Source organism: Lissotriton helveticus, chromosome 1_1 (assembly GCF_964261635.1).
Source record: "Lissotriton helveticus chromosome 1_1, aLisHel1.1, whole genome shotgun sequence".
Lineage (NCBI taxonomy): Eukaryota > Metazoa > Chordata > Amphibia > Caudata > Salamandridae > Lissotriton > Lissotriton helveticus.
In genome coordinates, this window is record NC_136057.1 from 1,057,532,735 (window position 1) to 1,057,553,230 (window position 20,496).

The 20,496-nt window shown below is 48.0% G+C and overlaps 1 protein-coding gene and 1 pseudogene across 1 annotated transcript in view; one reads left to right on the plus strand and one right to left on the minus strand.

Annotated features, from left to right (window-relative positions):
• LOC144820832 (uncharacterized) overlaps window positions 1-20,496 on the plus strand; it is a 933,795-nt gene that overhangs the window by 101,048 nt on the left and 812,251 nt on the right. Inside the window, exon 2 of the mRNA XM_078677961.1 lies at window positions 13,339-13,431. Within this exon, the coding sequence (XP_078534087.1) occupies window positions 13,414-13,431 (18 nt within the window). The 5' untranslated portion in view covers window positions 13,339-13,413. The remainder of the gene's footprint in view (window positions 1-13,338; window positions 13,432-20,496) is intronic.
• Window positions 9,376-10,654, minus strand: LOC144820848 (lysosome-associated membrane glycoprotein 1 pseudogene; annotated as a pseudogene).

Here is a 20,496-nt window from a genome sequence, read left to right on the forward strand (position 1 = left end):
CCTTCCGTGTAGGAGTGAAATGTTTGTGTTCTGACATTTGCTGCTGGGAATGTAACCCACAAATAAAATACCTCTGTTCTGTATGATTCGTGTGCCTCAATAACGAAGGCTACTATACCACCTCAAGATGTTAAACCATGGTCTAGTAATTTCGGGGTGACTGTATTTCTGAATTTCTCTGCAATTTGTATTGCATCTGCATCTTCTTCTCCGGTTGAGAGGTTTAGATCCTACCACTACATTATCTCTGGTCTCAGTCATTTTTGTAAAGAAGAAGTTTGTCCAAAGGAACTAAGATAAGGTTTTTGTGCATAATTTTAGGAACAATGAGTACTTCAAGCTTGATTAACCGACAGCCAATAAATAGGATTTTTCGCCTACTCACCTGTAGCAGAGTTTGTGCCCTCCCACTCCAGAAGTCGCTGGTGTTTTGTGAGTTGGGGTCTCTGTGAAAAGCGCAACTGAACTACTCAGTTTCTAATGTTATATAAGTACCCAACCAACGTTGGCGGCGCCATGTCGTGTAGTTCCTACGTTTGGATAGCATAAACTGTTGGATTGGTGGCAGACTGGTTCTGTGCTCCCCCACCAGATATGTTAGCCTTTCTGTATCAGCTAGATCACAGTGCTACTATAATCTCCTCTTACCAAGGTGTTGAACAGTAAAAAATCTATTCTGTTAAGTTAGCCTCTACTCCTCTTCCATTTTGTCTACCAGCACCATTTTTGTGTTTCGGCGGGGACTTTCATAAAGTCAGAAGTTATGTGTTCACTGAAAGCTGGTTGTACTGATAATGCTCGTGTGTCAGAGTAAGCAGCCCTGCCCTGCCGAAGGGCCTACATGCACAGATTTCTTATCTGATGCCCACCAACGCCTGTAACCTCCCTTGCCTATCTACAAAGAAGACGTGGGTAGGGGTTTATCAGGATTCAACATTTCAGCATGTAAGCATTATACAAAGGGGTGGTGTAAGCATTATGTAACAATGACAAAGTGGTTTCAATGTGTTTCACGAGGCACCGCAAAGTATAAATGCCATGTTTGAACTTATACTTGTTAGTCCCATCCCTCCGGCACTTGCAGTGTCTGAGTGATGAGACTCTGCTCATGAGATGTAATAAACCTGAGTTTTATTATACTCCAGTGTCGATCCTCATTTGTGAACCCATAGACTAGGGTGTTCCTGTACCAGTGAGACAGATAAGATATTGCACTTCTACAAAGGAGAGAATAGATTCTGGCATCCTCAGAACATGACAACCTTGATCCCTCAGAATTGTGAAAACAATATACTACCTTTTGCTCAGTCACTCTTTCTCACTTAGTTAGTCTCGGAGATACACAGAATAAACATACTGGGCGTTTGTCAATAAGATTTTATTGAACAGTTTTTATTCTGGTGTAGAATAGATGAGCTGTAACAACCATTAGACAGTAGCAGAGATATATGATTAGCAGTACTACGAAAGTAAAGGGATGGTACAGTTCTACCATTTTGTAGTAATCATGAATATATACAAGTGCTTAAAATACTTGATAAAAAGTGCGTACTCCTACGATGCCTCCCTAACTAGATGTATCTAAATGTACCTAGCATCTGTGTAGGTGTTATGCCAAGAATCCCTCTAGGATCTAGTCAACCCCATTACCTGAGAATAGAAGAATATGGGACTCCGTCCTGGTTGGACACCCCACGAGGGATGTTAGACCACTGAGAGCTGGTTGTCTGCATGCAGGAACCTCAGCGTCTATGGTCAGTGTGTCAGCCGGGAAGTCACGGTCTCCTCTGTCTTTCTAAGCAAGACATGGTGTATATATTCCTATAGTTCTCCCCAGGGGTCCTACCGTGCTGTGTTACTGTGTCTGCCTTGAGGATGACGACGGGCCTGAACTTTATGCAGAGATATTATACAGGAGATGGTAGTCCTGCTGTTCTTCCAATAAACCTCATGCATAATGTATGAGATTCGGACTAGGGAAAAACCCGTGTTCTGAATGCCATGTCGTATCTAGGTAAAAGGTCAGTGCCTAAGAACCATTATGTATGTAATGTAGGGAAGAATATAGGTGAAAGGTTGCGATGTTACCTGTGCCTATGTAAGGTACCTATATGAAACATAACGGGCACCACTCGTACGTTACACGATGCACCGTCCCACACTATAATCTTGGCCCACCAACGCCAGCCCCAGCAACTCCAGATCCTCAACTGGCGCCGTGGCTTGCACCGTCACCTGTCAGCTCCGCGACAAGCACCGCCCCACTTCGCACAGCAGCCCTGGGCTCATCGACGCAGTTGGAGTACCTCCACTGAGTCGCTACCAGCATTGCAACCTGAGGGCGCCGCACGCCGCACCACTCCGCTTCACACTGCAGCCTCGATGCCCGCCAGAGCCGGTCCACTTCGTCACGTTCGGCCTGAATAAAAAGGTACTGTTTTGAGGATCGTCCGACACCACAGCCACCCCCAAACAGCCACGGTCAGTCGGAACCATTGGATCTGGGTGTTCACGTCAGCGCGGTAGCCCCGGACTGTGCTACCAATTCAAAGAACTGTATATAAAACCTGTTTTTGCGTTATCCGCGTTTTAATCACCGTATGTTTTTATTTTTATAGTTTTGATCTTGTTTTACACAGATAAATATTGGATATTTTTCTAAAACTGGTGTGTTCTTTTGTAGTGTTTTCACTGTTTTACTGCTGGTTATGTGCAAATGCTTTATACACTGACTCTGAGATGAGCTTGACTGCTTGTGCCATGCTACCACAGGGTTGAGCAGGGGTTACTTCAGTAGTTTATCTCCCTTACATTGACTAGGAAGAAGGGCCCCTACTTGGACAGGGTAACAACCTGCCAACTAGAGACCCCCATTTCTAACACCTACTGATTAAGACATACAGCGGGTAACCTTAGAACAGATGCAGCTTAACACTACAAATATGCCTAAAAGAGTTTCGGAAAAACAACATTGTGTATACTGATTGCACACAAATAAGAATTGTCTTAATGGTCATATTTCCTGGATCTTAATTTGTGTGTGAGATAGTTTCCTTTGTATAAGTATTTGTCCCAATTTCTTACGCTTTTGAGGGGCACATAATAGAGAAGTGCTCTTTTTCCTGATGCAAAACTAACCCAATACGTAGGGGTTTCCTGATAAAACTTTGCATTTTGGTGATTACAAATTTCTTTTGGCAATTTTGATAACATCCTTCACTAGCTAGTTCTATCAGTATGTGTCTGTAGACCACTTACCTAACTTCCGACTAGGTCTATAACCGTGATGGAGCTGATGTGATGACAGGCCAAGCGTGGACGTGTTGATGGGTTGAGCACAACACAGTGATATCCACCATCCTGAGGCACCGTACTTCAGACATAGTAGGTACACTGTCGGCCCTGCTCCATTTATAGCTTTATGAACTGAGTTGCCATTGGCCGTCTTCTCTCTCAAGGAGAAGCAGGTTCCTAAAAGAAACAATTGTATCTACCCACAGTACACAAGTAACATACATCGAGTGAATCTTGCTGTGTATCACTATTGTGTGATGTCAATGATTAGCATACCATATCAATTTTTCTTTACTCTGACTCTAGGTTTTATTAAGAGTGTTCTTCAATTACCACAATTATGCTTTTAAGTGTTGCAATCATTTCTAGGAATTTTGGCTACAGTATTATTAGATAGGATAACATTCTGATGTAGCTCTGAGTCCCTGTGGAAAGCCACAGACCTTTGGGGGCTGTAAAAGATAGCTGAAACATATAGACTTATTCCGATGCTGGATTCCTAGGCATCAACTATTAATTTTGAATCTTATCATAGATGTTCTTAATTAACTTTTGAGTGTTCTACTAATTAATTTTAATCTCTTACTGTTTGATTCCATCCCATGTATTATTTCATATCAGAGTTTCCCAAAATAGTTTCGCCCACACTAATCTGTTCATTGTCTGAGTGACAACAGAACCCAATGATGAAGCATGCTATACCCATACATTGTAGGGGAGAGGTCCTGTTCTGAGACTTGGACTGTTTTCCACATTCATGTGGCCTCATTTAGGATGGGTGACCTTTCATTTCGTCTGTGTCCTTGAATGTGCTGTACTTTTTGTTCATTTATTCTTTGCTACATAGCACGACTACACATCCTCGCAGACAACTGATGAATTAAGAGCTCATACTTCATACAAAATACATCTTTCACAAATGCTAAAGAATCATAAATACCGCCACACCCTCTGACCATGCATCCCTTCTGTTACAACCCAACCCGGAGTCACCACACTACTGGAACACAATCACTCTCAAACTCTCACCCACCCCAGGATTATTTTGACAAATAGTGCCACTTCCACCCTCCCATATAGACCTCTTAAAATCTCTTCAGAGCTTCTTCGAACAAAAACATAATTGCAAGAAAAGCTATCATGTCAAAACCTCCACATCTTCTACTTACCCCTCAGTACCACTGGGTAAGCCAAGCTAGAGCAAACACAGGGTCAGCAACTGTGAATTAACAAGCATTTGCAATGCAATAGGTCTCGCATTTGCGAGATTTTGAGCTATTGGCATGGTAAATGACAGTGCCTTTCATTTATATGTTTAAAAAAACCTGCAATAATAAAAGGCATTGTCTCTTATAACACCAATAGGTCAAAGTTTCGAAAATGCGATAAAAAAGGGATTTTGCAATGTGGTAAAGCTGTTCCTGCATGTTATCCCTAATTACAGCATGCCACACTTAAAATTGGGAGGTAAAACAGCAGGAGGCGGTATGGTCTTTCGGGAGGGAAGTATTACTTTTTGAAACTCGCACCCCTAATTACCGAATGCTACACTTAAAATTGGTAGGTAAAACAGCAGAAGGTTGTATGGTTTTATTTAGTGGCAAAAGTGCAAACTCATATGAGCTTTAAAGCAAGTGAACATTCCTGAAAGTGGTACTCCAGTCACACCAATATTTGAAGTGCTTTCATACCTTAGAAGCGCATGTAGTAAATCAATACAAAATTAATCCCGGATACATGCAGCGCAACGGATGGCAACCATGGACAGGAAATGTTCCATGTAGACTGAAAATGAAATGCGAGGCATTAGAATTAAAGTCAGCAAAAAACCACTCGGTTTTGAACTGCTACCATGGTGACACTCACCATGAACATTCTTAGGTGTGACAGTGCTACACTCCAATAGAAACCGGTAGCGAAAGGCTTTAAGTAAAATCATACAAGAAACCAAAGTGTTCTGTTCAGGCTGAAAAGAATAAAAAAAAACTTGAGACAAGATTCTATTATATGCAAAAAATGTAAGTATCCCGCTAATATGGGGAAACTCACCAAATTGAAAGAGAAGCTGGACTACATTTACAACAGACGAGGGGTACCACGTATGGGCGTAGTCCGAGGACTCCAAACTGACCTGGAAAACAGAGAAATACAGAGCATTGAACATGGGGCAAGAGCGTGTGTCCCTCTAATCTAACCACACTCGCCAGTTTCCAAGAATAACCAGGCGAAACTTCTGGAATTGATGTCTCTATCCAACTAGACTATCTGTTCTGTATATAGGAACACCTGAGTGTGATGTAAAGATGCATAATAAAAAACGCTGGATCATGTAAAAGACTATGGGACAGATTTACAAGCCCCTTGTGCCACTTTTGTGTCACTTGTCCCATGTTAAAAGTGACGCAAAAGTGGCACAAGGGGCGTGTAAATCTGCCCCTATTACGCTCAGTCTAATGATCAAAACATCCCTTATGTCTGAAGTCACTCACCTATTTGCTAGGTGACCGAAATTCACTTCAGTGTATATGGGGTGAATCCGGCTGGAAAAAGCCTAATTAATACATAATGAATCAATGTCATGACCAGACTAAAATGGTAATCACTGTCCAACTGGGTACCTTTTCCTGAATGTACCGCCACCTGAAAAGATACACAACGAAAACATGCTAAATCAAGTGCAAACCTCTTTTGCTAAATCTAATGAACAAAGTCTCCCATATAGCTGGACCCACTCGCCTAATCACAAGGTTACCAAATTTCACTTCTGTGGATATGTGATGAAACCAGCTCTAACAAGCATTGGAAATGCAATAGGTCTCGCATTAGGAAAGTTTGAGCGATTGGTATTGTAAATGACACTTTTGTTTATTAATGTGTTGGTTTTGAAAATAGCAAATTTAATAGCTTTGTCAGTTACAATGTCAATAGTTTTAACTTTCGCAAATGTGACACCTATAGCATTTGTAATGCAATGTGTTGTATTTACGTGACTTACATGTATTGATATTACAAATAACAATGGCTTTTAATTTTGTAAATAATTAATACTTAAATAAAATGTATTGTAATTTATAATGGCAATAGCTTAAACGTTTGTAAATAAATTTTGGGAAGATTATGTTCAGTGTATTTTATTGTGACGAAAATCCAAGAACATTGCATTTGCACCTAGACACACACACAGAGCCACACACATACACACACACATATAGATGTGGTGGTGGTGGATCTGGGGGATATGGTGTTGGATGTGGTGGTGGATGTGGTGGATGTGGTGGATGTGGTGGTGGTGGATGTGGTGAAAGTGGTGGTGGATGTGGTGGTGGAAGTGATGGTGGATGCGGTGGTGGATGAGGTGGTGGATGTGGTGGTGGTGGATGCGGTGGTGGTGGATGCGGTGGTGGTGTTGCATGCGGTAGTGGTGGATGTGGTGGTGGATGTGGTGGTGGATGTGGTGGTGGATGTGGTGGTGGTGCATGTGGTGGATGTGGTGGTGGTGGATGGGGTTGATGTGGTGGTGGATGTGGCGGTGGATGTGGATGTGGTGGTGGATGTGGTGGTGGATGTGGTGGTGGATGTGGTGGTGGATGTGGTGGTGGAGGATGCGGTGGTGGATGCGGTGGTGGTGGTGGATGCGGTGGTGGTGGTGGATGCGGTGGTGGTGAATGTGGTGGTGGATGTGGTGGTGGAAGTGGTGGATGTGGTGGTGGATGTGGTGGTGGAAGTGGTGGATGTGGTGGTGGTGGATGCGGTGGTGGATGTGGCGGTGGTGGATGCGGTTGTGGTGGTGGATGTGGCGGTGGATGTGGCGGTGGATGTGGCGGTGGATGTGGCGGTGGATGTGGTGGTGGATGCGGTGGATGTGGTGGTGGATGCGGTGGATGTGGTGGATGCGGTGGATGTGGTGGATGCGGTGGATGTGGTGGTGGATGTGGTGGTGGATGCGGTGGATGTGGTGGTGGTGGATGCGGTGGATGTGGTGGTGGTGGATGCGATGGATGTGGTGATGGTGGATGCGGTGGTGGTGGTGGTGGGTGTGGTGGTGGTGGCGGTGGATGTGGCAGTGGATGTGGCGGTGGATGTGATGGTGGATGTGATGGTGGATGTGGTGGATCATTGAGGTCTATTTTGCATCAATGTATAAAAGTTTCTAAATAACTACACAATAATGTGAAAAGGTGGCGCATAATTTGTTTCATTCACAATGTACCATATAATTTGCTTTTCAAAGCCACATAATAGCGCTGTCGGATAATTCGGCCCGGAGTTGCAGCATTTTGTCAGTCTCCTCCCCACCCTGCTGGTTATCAATGACATCGTTCAGTACCGGGATCTGGACGAAAACAACTGACAGTGATTGAGGGGAGACGGGGGGCGGCATGTGGCCAATTTGTTCAAAAGAGAAGAAAGGGTAAGCTAGAGCAGTGCAGGGTGCGCAGAGTATACGTGCTGGAGAGAGACTCAGTGCTCAAGGTACTGGTCGGGGTGAGAGGGGCTGGAGATGTGGTGACAGAGGGGAAAGGGTGGGTGAAGGAGCGCGAGCTAGTGCTGGAGAGAGTGGCAGGAGGGGGAATAGAGGTGTTGGAGATGTGGAAGAGAGAAAAAACAGCAAGCTACTCCTGGATGACGGGCGTGGGAGGGGGGCGGTGCTGGAGGATGGGGGGAGGTAATCGAAGAACAGGGCGAGAGAAAAAAAAATCAAAGTAAGTGCAAAAAAATTGAGAGGAGAAAATACCATTACCGGAGAAAGGAAAGGCTACAGTCTGAACCCGTGCTCAAGGGGGGGTGGGGAGGGGGTCAGTGGTGAAGGGGAAAGGGAGATTGAAGTCGGTGCCGGGGAGGGTGAGAGATATGCGGGAGCAAGATCGACGGCGGAGTCGGGTTCAACGTTACAGCTGGTTGTGGGCAGAGAATGGAGAGTGCGTCCGGGGAGGGGGATCGGTAGCGAGGGCTGAGGATCAAGAGGGGTGAGAACCAGCGGTGAGGGGCAGAGTGATCCAGTGCTGGCAGATGAAACAAGACGGAGGGCATTGCTGTGGGGAGGGGGGGAGTAGAAATGAGACAAGGCCGCAGCAGGGGTAGTGTGAAGCAGCAGGGGCCTTTGAAGTGAAGCTTCACTTCAAAGGTGTGGGAGGAGTGCGGCTCAGGCAGAGCGCACGCTGGGGGAAGCTTGTGGGGCAGAGCAGGAAGAGCTGCTGGGGAACAGATGGCGATTTGATGATGTGCACGCGCATTTTAGGTCAATGCGCTTGCGCATTGACCTAAAAGCGTACGGGCACAGCACCAAATCGCCAGCTAGTTAAACCTCTGTTTAAGCCCCTTTATATCTCGCTCCCGCTCAATGCGCATGCGCATTGAGATAGGTCGCTCGACCTAAAAACCCTTGTTTAAGCGCAGGCATCCAATGTGGTAACAAAACTAACAGTGAAAAAAAACTTTGTTAAATACAAGCCTGGTACCATTGAATTAGATTTATTTTTTATTAGCACTGTTAAGGCAATGCATACATCTGAACTCAGTATTAAAGTTAAGTAAACTTTCCTATAGGATTGCAGTATTGCATTAGTAACTTACAAGTACCAGGCAATCTCTGGTGCTTTTCGCTTAATTTCGAAAATAAGTCACACACCGAACAAAGATAATTTGCTGTTCGGAGTTTAATGCAATAATTCAGAGATTACTCTAATTTAACATTAAAAAAGCCCACAAAGTTAGTGCAATTATCTGCAAAATGTAGTCAGACCACAGAATGGAATGGAAATAAATATTACGTTTTGTAGAGGAATAACTATATTGAGAGAAGTACTACACCAGCCATTAAAAAAGGGATTTATCCAACACCAAATTCAGCTAATTGTTTTTAAAGCACTATTTAATATTAGCAGGGTTTCTGACTTTTTGTGATACCCACTCAGTAAAAGAATGTATTCTATATTGGGAATTGTGGGCCTGTGCATAACCAACAATGTTTTGAGATGGTTTCACAAGAAGCAAAAAACCTGAAAAACACTTCTTCCTTAAAACACTCAATCTGAACTCAACAGGCAAACGTTATTGAATTCTTGCTTTGAAGATGTTCAGTTGTGACTAAGGATCAGAGGCATTGGAATAATTAAATTTTTTGATATCCGGCATGGCTTCTCTTTCTGCCAATCAAATACGCAATTAGCACGATCAAAACTAGTCCTGCTAGAGCAGCGCCAACAATGATGGGTACCAACATGCTGTTTTCATCCAACTGGCATTCTCCCACTGCTCTAAATTTTCAGCAATCAATGTTGTATGCCTGGACTTGAAGGTTGACAGTATTACTTTAAAATTCCTTTGAGATCTTAAGGGTCTCTTCAGTTTTACACTTGTAGGAGTGTCCAAGAGCAGCTTTTAGGTAGAAAGTTGATCCATTTGTAGTGGCAAAATTCAAAGCTTGTGCATCATCAGGTACAGATGTGTTCACAGAAACCGACCCAAGGTAAAACACATTGGAAGAGGAGTTCTTCACAAATGTCAAAGAAAGAACAGTTTGCTTCATAATAAGACTAATAGTTGGTGAAGGGGTACAATTCCCTGTGGGGGTCACCTGTAAGGGAACCAAGGCAAATACATCTACCGCAGTCATTGTTTTTGGTTTGATAGGTGATGTTGAGCTGCAAGCCTGAAGAAATCAGTAAGCAAGTTCCATTCCCATCAGAGACATTATATGTGCCAACTACTGGAGCAGGTGGTGGTGTTGGTGTCGTGGGCTTGGCTGTTGAATTGGTAATTGGCATCTGGGTGGACTGGGAGTTTTAGCTTTACTACATACAGTTTCTTCAGCACTGAAATTATTCATTAGGAGATATGCCTCAATCCAAATGTTATGAAGAGTGACATTAGCATCCCCCATGTTAAGCTGGTCATCACTGACACGCCTACATGTTGTGTTGATCGGCGCAGCAATATTAGTTTTCCGAGAGGATGCTTCAATAGATCCTTTGTCAGATGCATTTGGGAAAACTGCCCTGTCTGACTGGTTGAAAACAACATTCAACTCGACAACGTAATAATCAGTCGCAGTTCTATTGAAGTGCAGGCTTAGAACGTGTTGCTCTCCAAATGTATTAGCCAAAATGGGAGATGACTCACTTCCATTACCACAAGTACTATTATGGTGCACAACAGCATTATCTGGAAGACTGAAGCTACTGATTCTCTGTTTGTCTGAAGCTTTATATTGCACTGAAAAATTAAGCGATAAGTCTGCCATGATGCAACTTTTGTTGTTACCATCTTTAACATCAAATAAAACAGCAGAGGAAGTATGCAGAAAACCAAGCAACAATAAGGCAGGCAGCGTCCGCCACCAGGACCCGCCTGGAGCCATGATAGTGTAGAGCGACATAGAGGGAGGTGCACGGAGTAAGGAGCGCCCCGCTGCAAAGATGTATAAGATGGCAGTTGGTGAAGACTCTGCCGCCGTGCGCGGTCTGCAGTTACCCCTGCTGGGCAAGCTGTCAAGATGGGGCAAGCACAGGGGAGACCTCAGTTGCTCGGTCTCTGATCTATACCAGTGTTATCGAATCATGTGAGCGTAACGTCACGGGAGGGACTTAGATGTCAAATCGCAACAGTGACTGGAAACGGGGCATCATCTTCCTTATATGCGGAAAAACAAAAGTTCGCTACCCACTGACTCTAATTTTAAATTTAGTGAATTGCCCCGACTCTCTCAAAGATTACCACAACCGCTCCCCGCTTTACCCCTTTGAGAAAACCTATAAATCAAAGCCGAGGCATGACCCTCTAGCAAGGCGAAATTACCTGAAACGGTGTCTGTAGGTACTACAAAGACCCGGATACGAGTAGGCAAAAGCCCGCGAAAACGTGAGTTCCTTAAGATGGTAGCCGTTCGTCAATGGAGCGTCAAAACGTCACAGCTATGTAAACAAACCATATTCATTACAAGTGCCCAAAGCTATCTTAAAGGTGCCGTCCACCTAATGTACCTAAACAAACAGCAGCATGTTTATTTTTGCATCACACTTTCACTTTAAGTGAAACGTGATGCAAAAAACTATGAACACGCTGCTGCCTTGGCAGAAAAGCACCCACAGTCTGCCAAAATCCCCCTGTCCTCCCCGTGACCCCTGCGACTCTGAGCTCTGTGCCTGCCTGCCTGGAGTAAACAAAGCAATAAAATGAAACATAACCCCTGACTACACGCCTTTACATGCCTTGGTGGAAGAGAAGAGAGACACCATGCGTGCTGCTCCAGGTGCGCGGCCGCCATGGTGCTGCCCTGTGCGCGGGTGAGTTCAGTTCACCGCGCTCTGTTTGCTGAGCCTGTCAAGGAGTCGGCCTGGAGCGGAGAACAGCGGGACGCGGGAGTGCATGAGCGTGACGCCGTGAGCGTGCACGTTAGCGTTCCCTGCGGCTCCTGGCAGTGGCGGCCCTGCAAAGCCTGAAGCACGTTCAGGGAGGCAGACCTGGAGACAGACCTGAGCTCGTGCCCATACTAGAATCGGCTCGTGCACAGGTCTGTCTCCAGGTCTGCCTCCCTTGGAGGCAAACACGGCAGCTATAAGTCTCGTTGGCGGCAGCGCTTCGCGCTGCAACGCCAGCGAGACCTAAAAATGAAGAACCCAATAGAAGAGACCTGCTGTGATGCAAAACAATCAGCCTTGCTGAGCATGTGTTGTGCAATATTGAGTTGCAGCCCTGTCTCTACATATTTTATGTGGCTTATGTAATTTTATTAACGCTTCACCTTAAGCGCTGCACTATCGTTACTCCTTATAATTGTATATATCTTTTCTGGAGAATATATTTTGAGTTTTTGCATTGAGAAGTCTTAGCTAATTCTGTTTATGACAAAATAAGGGTGGATTTATTGTTGAACAGGGTTGATGCATGTGGCACATTCCTGTTAAGTGAATGAAACCCACGGAACCACTGTGTTTAGATGCTGTCACATTCACTTATGTATGTCGTTGAGTATAAGCCCAAGGAATTTAAATTTACTACGGTACGTCCTAGTCCTTCATAAACTATAGTATAGAGTAACATTGCCATATTTAAAGACCAATGTCTTTTGTTGAACATGATGATACCCGGTTCTTTATCTCTGAAAAACGTCATTCTAAAGAATATTCTAAAAGTATGTAGATGGGAACCGTAAGAGGTTCTTTGAAATAGCCACTTATCTCGGCTGTTAGACAAGAAAGTTTAAGGAGTGGCCTTGGGATCTGCTACTCCTAAAAAAGAGTCCTGATGCGCATCACAAACATTTTGCATCATTGCTGGTTGTGCGAGAAGTAACTGTCCGAAAATGCTCTAGAGCTATTGGTTCAGCAAAGTAGTTGACAGCACAGCCTCTAAAGTTCTTTATACAAGGGCTGCTCTCGTTACAGGTTATCACTCATCAAAACATTGTCATTACAGTTATTGTAGCACAAATTGTGATCCCATATCTGTTAAATGTCCATATGTTACCTCCTGGTCAGAACTTTGCGTACTTCACTTGCTGTCATGTTCCCGAACCTGGTGTCGCCATCATTGGGGAGAATTCCATCCCTTTCCTTGTGCATGCAATTCCAATCCATACTATCCTGTTATAGTGCTGGTATTCCACGAGGGACACTTGGCCTTGGGGCACAGACTCCTCACCCCAATAAATGTGACGTCTCTGTTTGTGAATAAAAAACCATTTCTGCAATCTTTACTCCCATGTCAGTCGGGGACAATTTGACTCTGCTCGTTTGCCTCACGTTTACTCTGTTTCTCAGACACCAGTATCTTCCATTTCATACTTCATTTACACTCAAATAAATGGCTTTCACATAGCCACACCTGTTGAGGACAAGCTTAAATATGACACCTGACCTGAGCCATGTCCCCAGAGGTACTTGTCTGTCCTGGACACATGTAAGCTGTATCATTCCAGCCCGATCCCATTTTTTGTGTGTTTTCTTCTTCAGTTTGACCAAGTCATGACTGCAGAGCACACACATTCAATGTTACCTTATACAGAAGTAAAATGCTCTAAACAGGGCATGTTCTTTGTTTCAGGAGCATATTAAACTGGACGATCCTTTGACCCATGACTCTGAAGATGGTGCACAGTATTTACAAGAACATCAGGAAATGGTAGTTGAGAAAACGGTGGGTTGATAAGCTAATGTATTGAAATGTTTAAATTGTAAATGTGAATAGTATATATGTTACTGAGAGTAATCTTATTGCAATCATATCTGCTCTCAGAACCAAGAAAATTGGTGCGTTTGAACCAGCTACCCATGTTTAGTTTATGTCCTGAAAGTCTGTAGAGAAAGCCTAATGATGGGTTTGGTTTATAATTACACGTGCTTCTTGTCCATTGTGTGAAGCTGGAGGCTTATTCATATCTTCATGATTTGAAAATGCTCACTCTTTGGCTTTGTATATATTTGGGCCTGAAAGTTGTGTTTCTTTTCCACATTAAAATGTTTAACCTGTCTTAGTGAAATTATCCAAGATACTGTGTTTATAAATGTCTTGTCCGTTCTAGGATGCTCTTACAAGAACTGAGAATAAATTACATATGCAGGTCTTGCTAGAAATTAAATTGCCTGCATCCTGTGTTATGCCTATTATGTAACCAAAACAGAATAGCAAGGTTCTCTTTGTATCCATCAAGTAGGATGTGAGAAGGGTTGTAAGTGTAAAGTAATGGTTGGAAAGATTGTTGGGTGATATTTACAAAAGGCTGCAATTATCCCAGAGATTAGGGATATTCAAGGAGAGCAACATACGTTGTTGGTGGCAATGGTCCCTGTAAGAAGGCTCTTTATCTAGTGCACCAAAATGAGGTACACTGTGCAGAGAGCCCAAACAAATCCCAAAGTTATTACAGAGGCACAAATGCCACACCAAATGTTCTCTTTTGTGGTAGTGTGGGCGAGCAGTTGGATATCAGAGGGTAGTGCTAATCATTCATTACACACACAAAAGCAGTAAATGAGACACACTCAAAAAAGAAATACAACACCAATTTTTAAAAATAACATACTTTTATATAAATGTAGATATCAAGATCATCAGAATCTGGTATTTGTCGAGTTAAGAATTTTTACAGTTTTCAGAAATGGATACTTAGTTAATTTTCTGGATCTGTAAAGTTGTCCTATGGAGGAAAAACAGGTATTGCATTTGGGTATTTAGTAGAGATTTACAAGACTGTTCTCCGGGACTTAAGGTGCGTATGGGGCAAGGTCCAAAGCCACACCAACAGGTCACCTAGGGAGGCACTGGGGCATCTGGGTTCAGAGGTGTGTTACGGTGTCGGGTGTCCCATTCACTTTAACGGGAGAACGGTCCGGTTAAAAAGAGGCTGCAAGCAGGAACTGGGGGAACCCACGGGGGCTTGACCCTTGAGATCCCGTGGCAAATGGGGATGTCTTTGGCCCACTTCTCCTTGGGCAGTGGGGCTCCGGTGCAGTGGTGTCTTTTGATGTCTGATTTCGGTGCAGGAGTCTTTCTCTGTTGAAGAGGGCCTGCAGAAAGAAGCTGCAAGCGGCGATTGGAAGTCCAGTCTCTGTAAACCCAAGCATGGGCTTAGCTCTTGTGGGTCTGGGGACCCCCTTGGCACTGTCACCTCCCTTTGACTCAGGCTCTGGAGCACGTGTGCATAGGTGCTTTGAGACGTCGGGTGACGGCAGTCACAGACTCACATCTTGGTCTTTGTTTTGCAGAAGAGGGGCAAATAGGACAGCTTGGCCACTTACAAAGTGGATCTCACTCTCCCTGAAGTCCCTCAAGTGCAGGTTGGTCTTTCTCTGCGTTGGTGCCTAGACTGGGCACAGCAAGCCTTGTCTGCTGAAAGGGGTCCAGTACCACGGTTATCGATCCTGTGTGGCTCAAGTTGGTCCTGGTGTCATCTCACTCTTTGGGAGGACCGATCTGACCATCAGGAGCACAGGGTCCTATTCCTGGGGAGCTGCTGCGTTGGGATGGCTGGAGAGCAACAACTTGTTTACCGCCCCTTACGTTTTTAGTGCCTGCGGCTGCTGGGGACTAGCTCCTCTACTACAAGAGTTTCTTCAGGCAATTGGCGAAGCACTGGCAGCCCGCTGGTTTTCTTGGAGTGCGGAATGGTAGGACAAGTCTGCTTCTTCTATGATTGTTGGGAGCAGCAGTCAGGCTGGCAGGGTTGGTGCCAAGTCAGTCATTGCTCCTCGTTTCTCATGGCAGGAATCTTCTTTGTCTACTCCTTCTGATCCGTTGAAGTCTGAATATCTGTTATCAGGTCTCCTAAACACTCCATTCAGGGGCGTTAAAGGGAGTGAGGGGAAGTAGCCAATGGGCCACTACGCCCCCTATATGACCACTTCTGTGGGAAGTAGGCATAACCCTGTCCCAGAATTCCTAACTTTGCCATCATCATGATGGGCAACTCTGAAAAGTTTTGCCCACTTCAGCTAGGCCACCTTGGGCGTGGTGCTAGCCTGGGGGTGGGCACGTCACCCTGACTAGCTAATCTTCCCACCTGTCCAGATGCCAAAGAGTTTGGACAAAGGGGGCCGGCTTCCTCTCGTGTATGGGAAGCCAAACTCGCCTGTCAAAGGCAGGGGCTTCTTTGAAGCTCCTCTGCTTTGGAATGCTAATCAGCAGGTCATCCTTTGGGAAGGGGGCGTGAACACCCTCCCCCGCGCAGGCTTCGTTTCTGACCTCCTGAGGACGGAAGCCCTCCTCCTTGGGGGTCGGAAACGTTTCTCTGGTGCCAGGCTGGCACAAACCAGTCAGCACACCAGTGGCTGGTAGATGTTTGGGGGGCACCTCTAAGGTGCCCTCTGTGTGCATGTATTTTTTAAATCCAACACTGGCATCAGTGTGGGTTTATTAATACAAGTAGTTTGAAACCCAACATCCCCATTTTAGTGAAGCCATCATGTAGCTGGGGAACACGTTTTCACCAGTGTCCAGCACATGCTTTTAAAATGGATTCTCTGATCAATTGCAATATCTAGTAATAGAACTAGACATCACAGGGGCACATCTGCTCATGCAGCCAAGTCCTCACATAAAATCTAATGCACCCTGCCTTAGGGCTCAAAGGCCTGCTCTAGGGGTTTTCTTACATATATTAAATGCAGTGACTCTGGCATGACACAAAGGAGTGTGTCATGTGTTTTCATTCATGGTGCGCATGCAACGGCTGTCTATATAGAATTTGTATGTGGGTCCCTTACGGTGGTATAAGATATGCTGTCGCCCTTAGGTCCCTCTTTAATACCGCTGGCCTAGGTACCTGGATGTTAGACGGGGACCTGGAGGGTCGGCCGAGCACAAGGGGAGAGGCCTCCGGTGAGGGCCGTCTCCAGCGATCGTACAGACAAGTAACTTCCCCCCCCACAGATGGACACCACACGAAGATCAGAGTAACACCTTTTATAGGCAGTTCTTGGAGTAAGGTAGTACGATACAAGGAGATCAGGACACGATGATCCTCTCAATTCTAGTCTCTAGTAGGGGAAGGGGGTAGCGGGACAGTCTTGGTACCTACGGGTACTGAGGTGAAACGGCGGTAGCTCACAATCCTCGAGCTCGGTGGTCGGACGGGTCGGACCGCGGCAGCGCCAGCAGGTCCCGAAGAGATCGTAGGTGGCAACGGGCCGCGGCAGCGCCAGCAGGTCCCAACGAGGAGGGAAGGTACAACGGGCCGCGGCAGCGCCAGCAGGTCCCACAAGGATGAAGGTTGCAGAAGGCCGCGGCAGCGCCAGCAGGCAGGACGATAGTTCACAAGGCAGGGCTGCGGCAGCGCCAGCAGTCCGTCAAGGATGAGTTCTTCTCGGTGTCTCTCGACTCCAGGATACAACTGCCTTCCTGCTCTGGGGCTGCCTCGGTTATAGGTCTGGCGCCCTTTGATGTCCGGACCCTCGCACTGGGAGGTCGGGAGGTCCGGGATGAGGGAGTCCAGACACCCAGCAGGGGGGTGGAGCCAGCACCCGGGGAGGCTGGGGGTGATCGGCACCTGGCGGGGGAGAGCCATCGACACTTCTTTCTCCCATTAGCCTGCCAAGTGGTCCGTTCACCTCCTGGATGGATGGTGGTGCCGGGATGGCGGGCCTGGCCGGGCCCAGGGTTGGGGTCGAGCTGAGGCCACGCGGCCGCGTGGTGCAGTGTCCAAGATGGCGGCTGGGCCGGGCAATGGGGCTGACGGGGGCCCGGGCCCGTGACACAGAGATATCCGGGAGCAGGCGTCCCGGAGGGGACGGGTTGCGGGTTGCTTCTGCGGGTAGCCCCCGGAGAGCCGGTGTCTGGGCCCTGTCGTGCGGGGAGGGAGCGAGCCCTTCGTGGGGCCTGTCCAACATGCGTCCCCCCCAGCTGAAGGCGGGGAGAGTCACCCATCCTCTTGGGGACTCTCCTCGTCGAGGCGGAAAAAGCGGGACAGGCCATCCGCGTTGGCGTGGTCTTGGCCAGGGCGATGCTCCACAGTGAAGTCCATCCCCTGCAGGGAGATGGACCATCGCAATAGTTTGGGGTTCTCCCCCCGCATTTGCATTAGCCATTGCAGGGGCCGATGATCTGTTTGTACCCGGAAGTGGGTTCCGAAGAGGTAAGGCCGGAGCTTCTTGAGGGCCCATACTACTGCGAAGGCCTCTCGCTCAATGGTGCTCCAGCGCTGTTCTCGGGGCAGGAGGCGTCTGCTGATGAAGGCCACTGGTTGGTCGACTCCCTCGGGGTTCAGTTGGGAGAGGACGGCCCGATGCCATGGTCTGAGGCATCAGTCTGGACGATGAACTCACGGCTGTAGTCGGGGGCCTGGAGCACAGGAGCGGTGCACATGGCGGCCTTCAGCCTCTCGAAGGCCGCTTGACAGTCGGGAGTCCAGTTGACTGTTTTTGGGTTGGTCTTGGATGTGAGTTCCGTGAGGGGCCCCACAATGCTGCCATAGTCCTTTACGAACCGCCGATAGTATCCGGTGAGCCCCAAGAAGGCTCGGACCTCGGTTTGGGTTACGGGGGGCGCCAGGACTGGATGGCAGCGATCTTGAGCTGGAGGGGGGCCACCAGACCGCTCCCCACTTGGTGTCCGAGGTAGGTCACGGACCCCTGGCCGATTTGGCACTTGCTGGCCTTGATTGTGAGGCCGGCCCGTTGGAGGGCCTGCAGGACCCCTCGGAGGTGGCGGAGGTGGTCTGACCAGTGGCGGCTATACACCGCGATGTCGTCCAGGTATGCGGCGCTGAACTCTTCGAGGCCCGCCAATACCTGGTTCACAAGTCGTTGAAACGTGGCTGGAGCGTTTTTCATGCCGAATGGCATCACTCTGAAATGGTAGTGTCCATCCGGGGTGGAGAAAGCGGATCGTTCTTGTGCCCTGGGGGTGAGGCCGATCTGCCAGTAGCCCGCCGTCAGGTCGAAGATGCTTAGGTAGCGGGCCGCCCCCATGCGGTCAACTAGTTCGTCGGCTCGGGGGATGGGGTGAGCGTCGGTTCGGGTGACAGCGTTCAGACCCCGATAGTCGACGCAGAACCGGAGCTCGGGTGTGGTGCCCGGGGCCGCAGCTTTGGGGACCAGTACAACAGGGCTGGCCCAGGGGCTGTCAGAGGGTTCGATGACTCCGAGTGCGAGCATCTTGGAGACTTCTTCTTGAATGCAGGTGCGTACCCGATCTGGTACCCGGTACGGCCGGTGTCGGATAGGAGGACTGTCGCCAGTGTCCACGTCGTGCAGACACCAGGGGGTGACCCCGGGTGTGAGGGAGAATAGGTTTGCAAATTGCAGCAGGAGGGCCCGACAGTCTTGGCGCTGCTCCGGGGTCAGAGCCTCGGAGAGTTGGACCCTGTCCACCGAACCATCTTTTTCCCCGGCCCCCAGTAGGTCAGGGAGGGGCTCGGAGTCCTCTTCTGCCCCACTGTCTGTAGCCATCAGCAGGCTGAGCTCCGAGCGCACGAAGTGGGGTTTGAGTCTGTTGGCGTGGAGGACCCGGAGGGGGTTCCGGGGGGATTCCATGTCGATGAGGTAGGTGACGGGGCTCTTACGCTCGATCACCTTGAAGGGCCCCGTCCATTTGTCCTGTAAGGCACAAGGTTCGATGGGGGACATCACCCATACCTGCTGGCCCGGCTCGAATTCGATGGAGGAGGCATGTTGATCGTACCACTTTTTCATGTCCTCCTGACTGGCTTCAAGATTGGCTTTGGCGAGCTCTCTGAATCGCCGGGTCTGATTACGGAGGGTCAGGAGGTACTTGTAGATGTCTGGAGGGGTCTTCAGGGGGGCCATTTCCCACTCTTCTTTAACTAGGCTGAGAGGCCCGCGAACAGGGTGTCCGTACAGGAGTTCGAAAGGGCTGAAGCCGAGGGACTTCTGGGGGACTTCTCGGTAGGCGAAGAGGAGGCACGGTAGTAGCACGTCCCACTGGCGGCGTAGGGGTTCTTCCAGCCCCATGATCATCCCCTTGAGAGTGCGGTTGAATCGCTCGACCAGTCCGTTTCCTTGCGGGTGATAGGGGGTTGTGAATTGGTAGGTGACTCCGCACTGTTGCCATAGGGATTTCATATATTTGGAAATAAAGTTCGTGCCCCTGTCGCTGACGACTTCCCTGGGGAAGCCCACTCGAGAGAAGATCCCCATTAAGGCTCGACCTACCACTGGTGCTGTTACAGTTCGAAGGGGAACCGCCTCAGGATAGCGGGTGGCGTGGTCCACCAGGACCAGGATGAATCGATGCCCTTGTGCTGTTCGGGGGTCCAGGGGCCCCACAATGTCTATTCCCACCCTTTCGAACGGGGTGGTCACAACGGGGAATGGTTGAAGAGGTGCCTTGAGCTTGCGGCCGCTCTTCCCGCTGGCCTGGCAGGTCGGGCAGGACCGGCAGTGGGTGGAGACGTCATTTCTCATTTTCGGCCAGTAAAAGTGAGTCACCAGGCGGTTGTATGTTTTGTCTTGCCCCAAGTGTCCAGCCAGGGGGACATCATGGGCCAAGTTCAGAAGGAAGTCTCTGAAACGGAGGGGCACCACCAGCACTCGACTGGCCCCCAGCTCCGCTATTCTTTGTTCGCTGTACAGTAGGTCATTGTCCCAATAGATCCAGTGGGCCCCTGCGGTGTCTCCTGTGCCCTGGGCGAGCGCTTGCTGTCGCAGTCCCTCGAGGGAGGGACATGTCTTTTGCTCTTGCCGGAATTGTTCTTGGGTGGGCCCCCCTTCCTGACGCCACTGAGCCAGGTCCGGGAGGTCTTGGGGC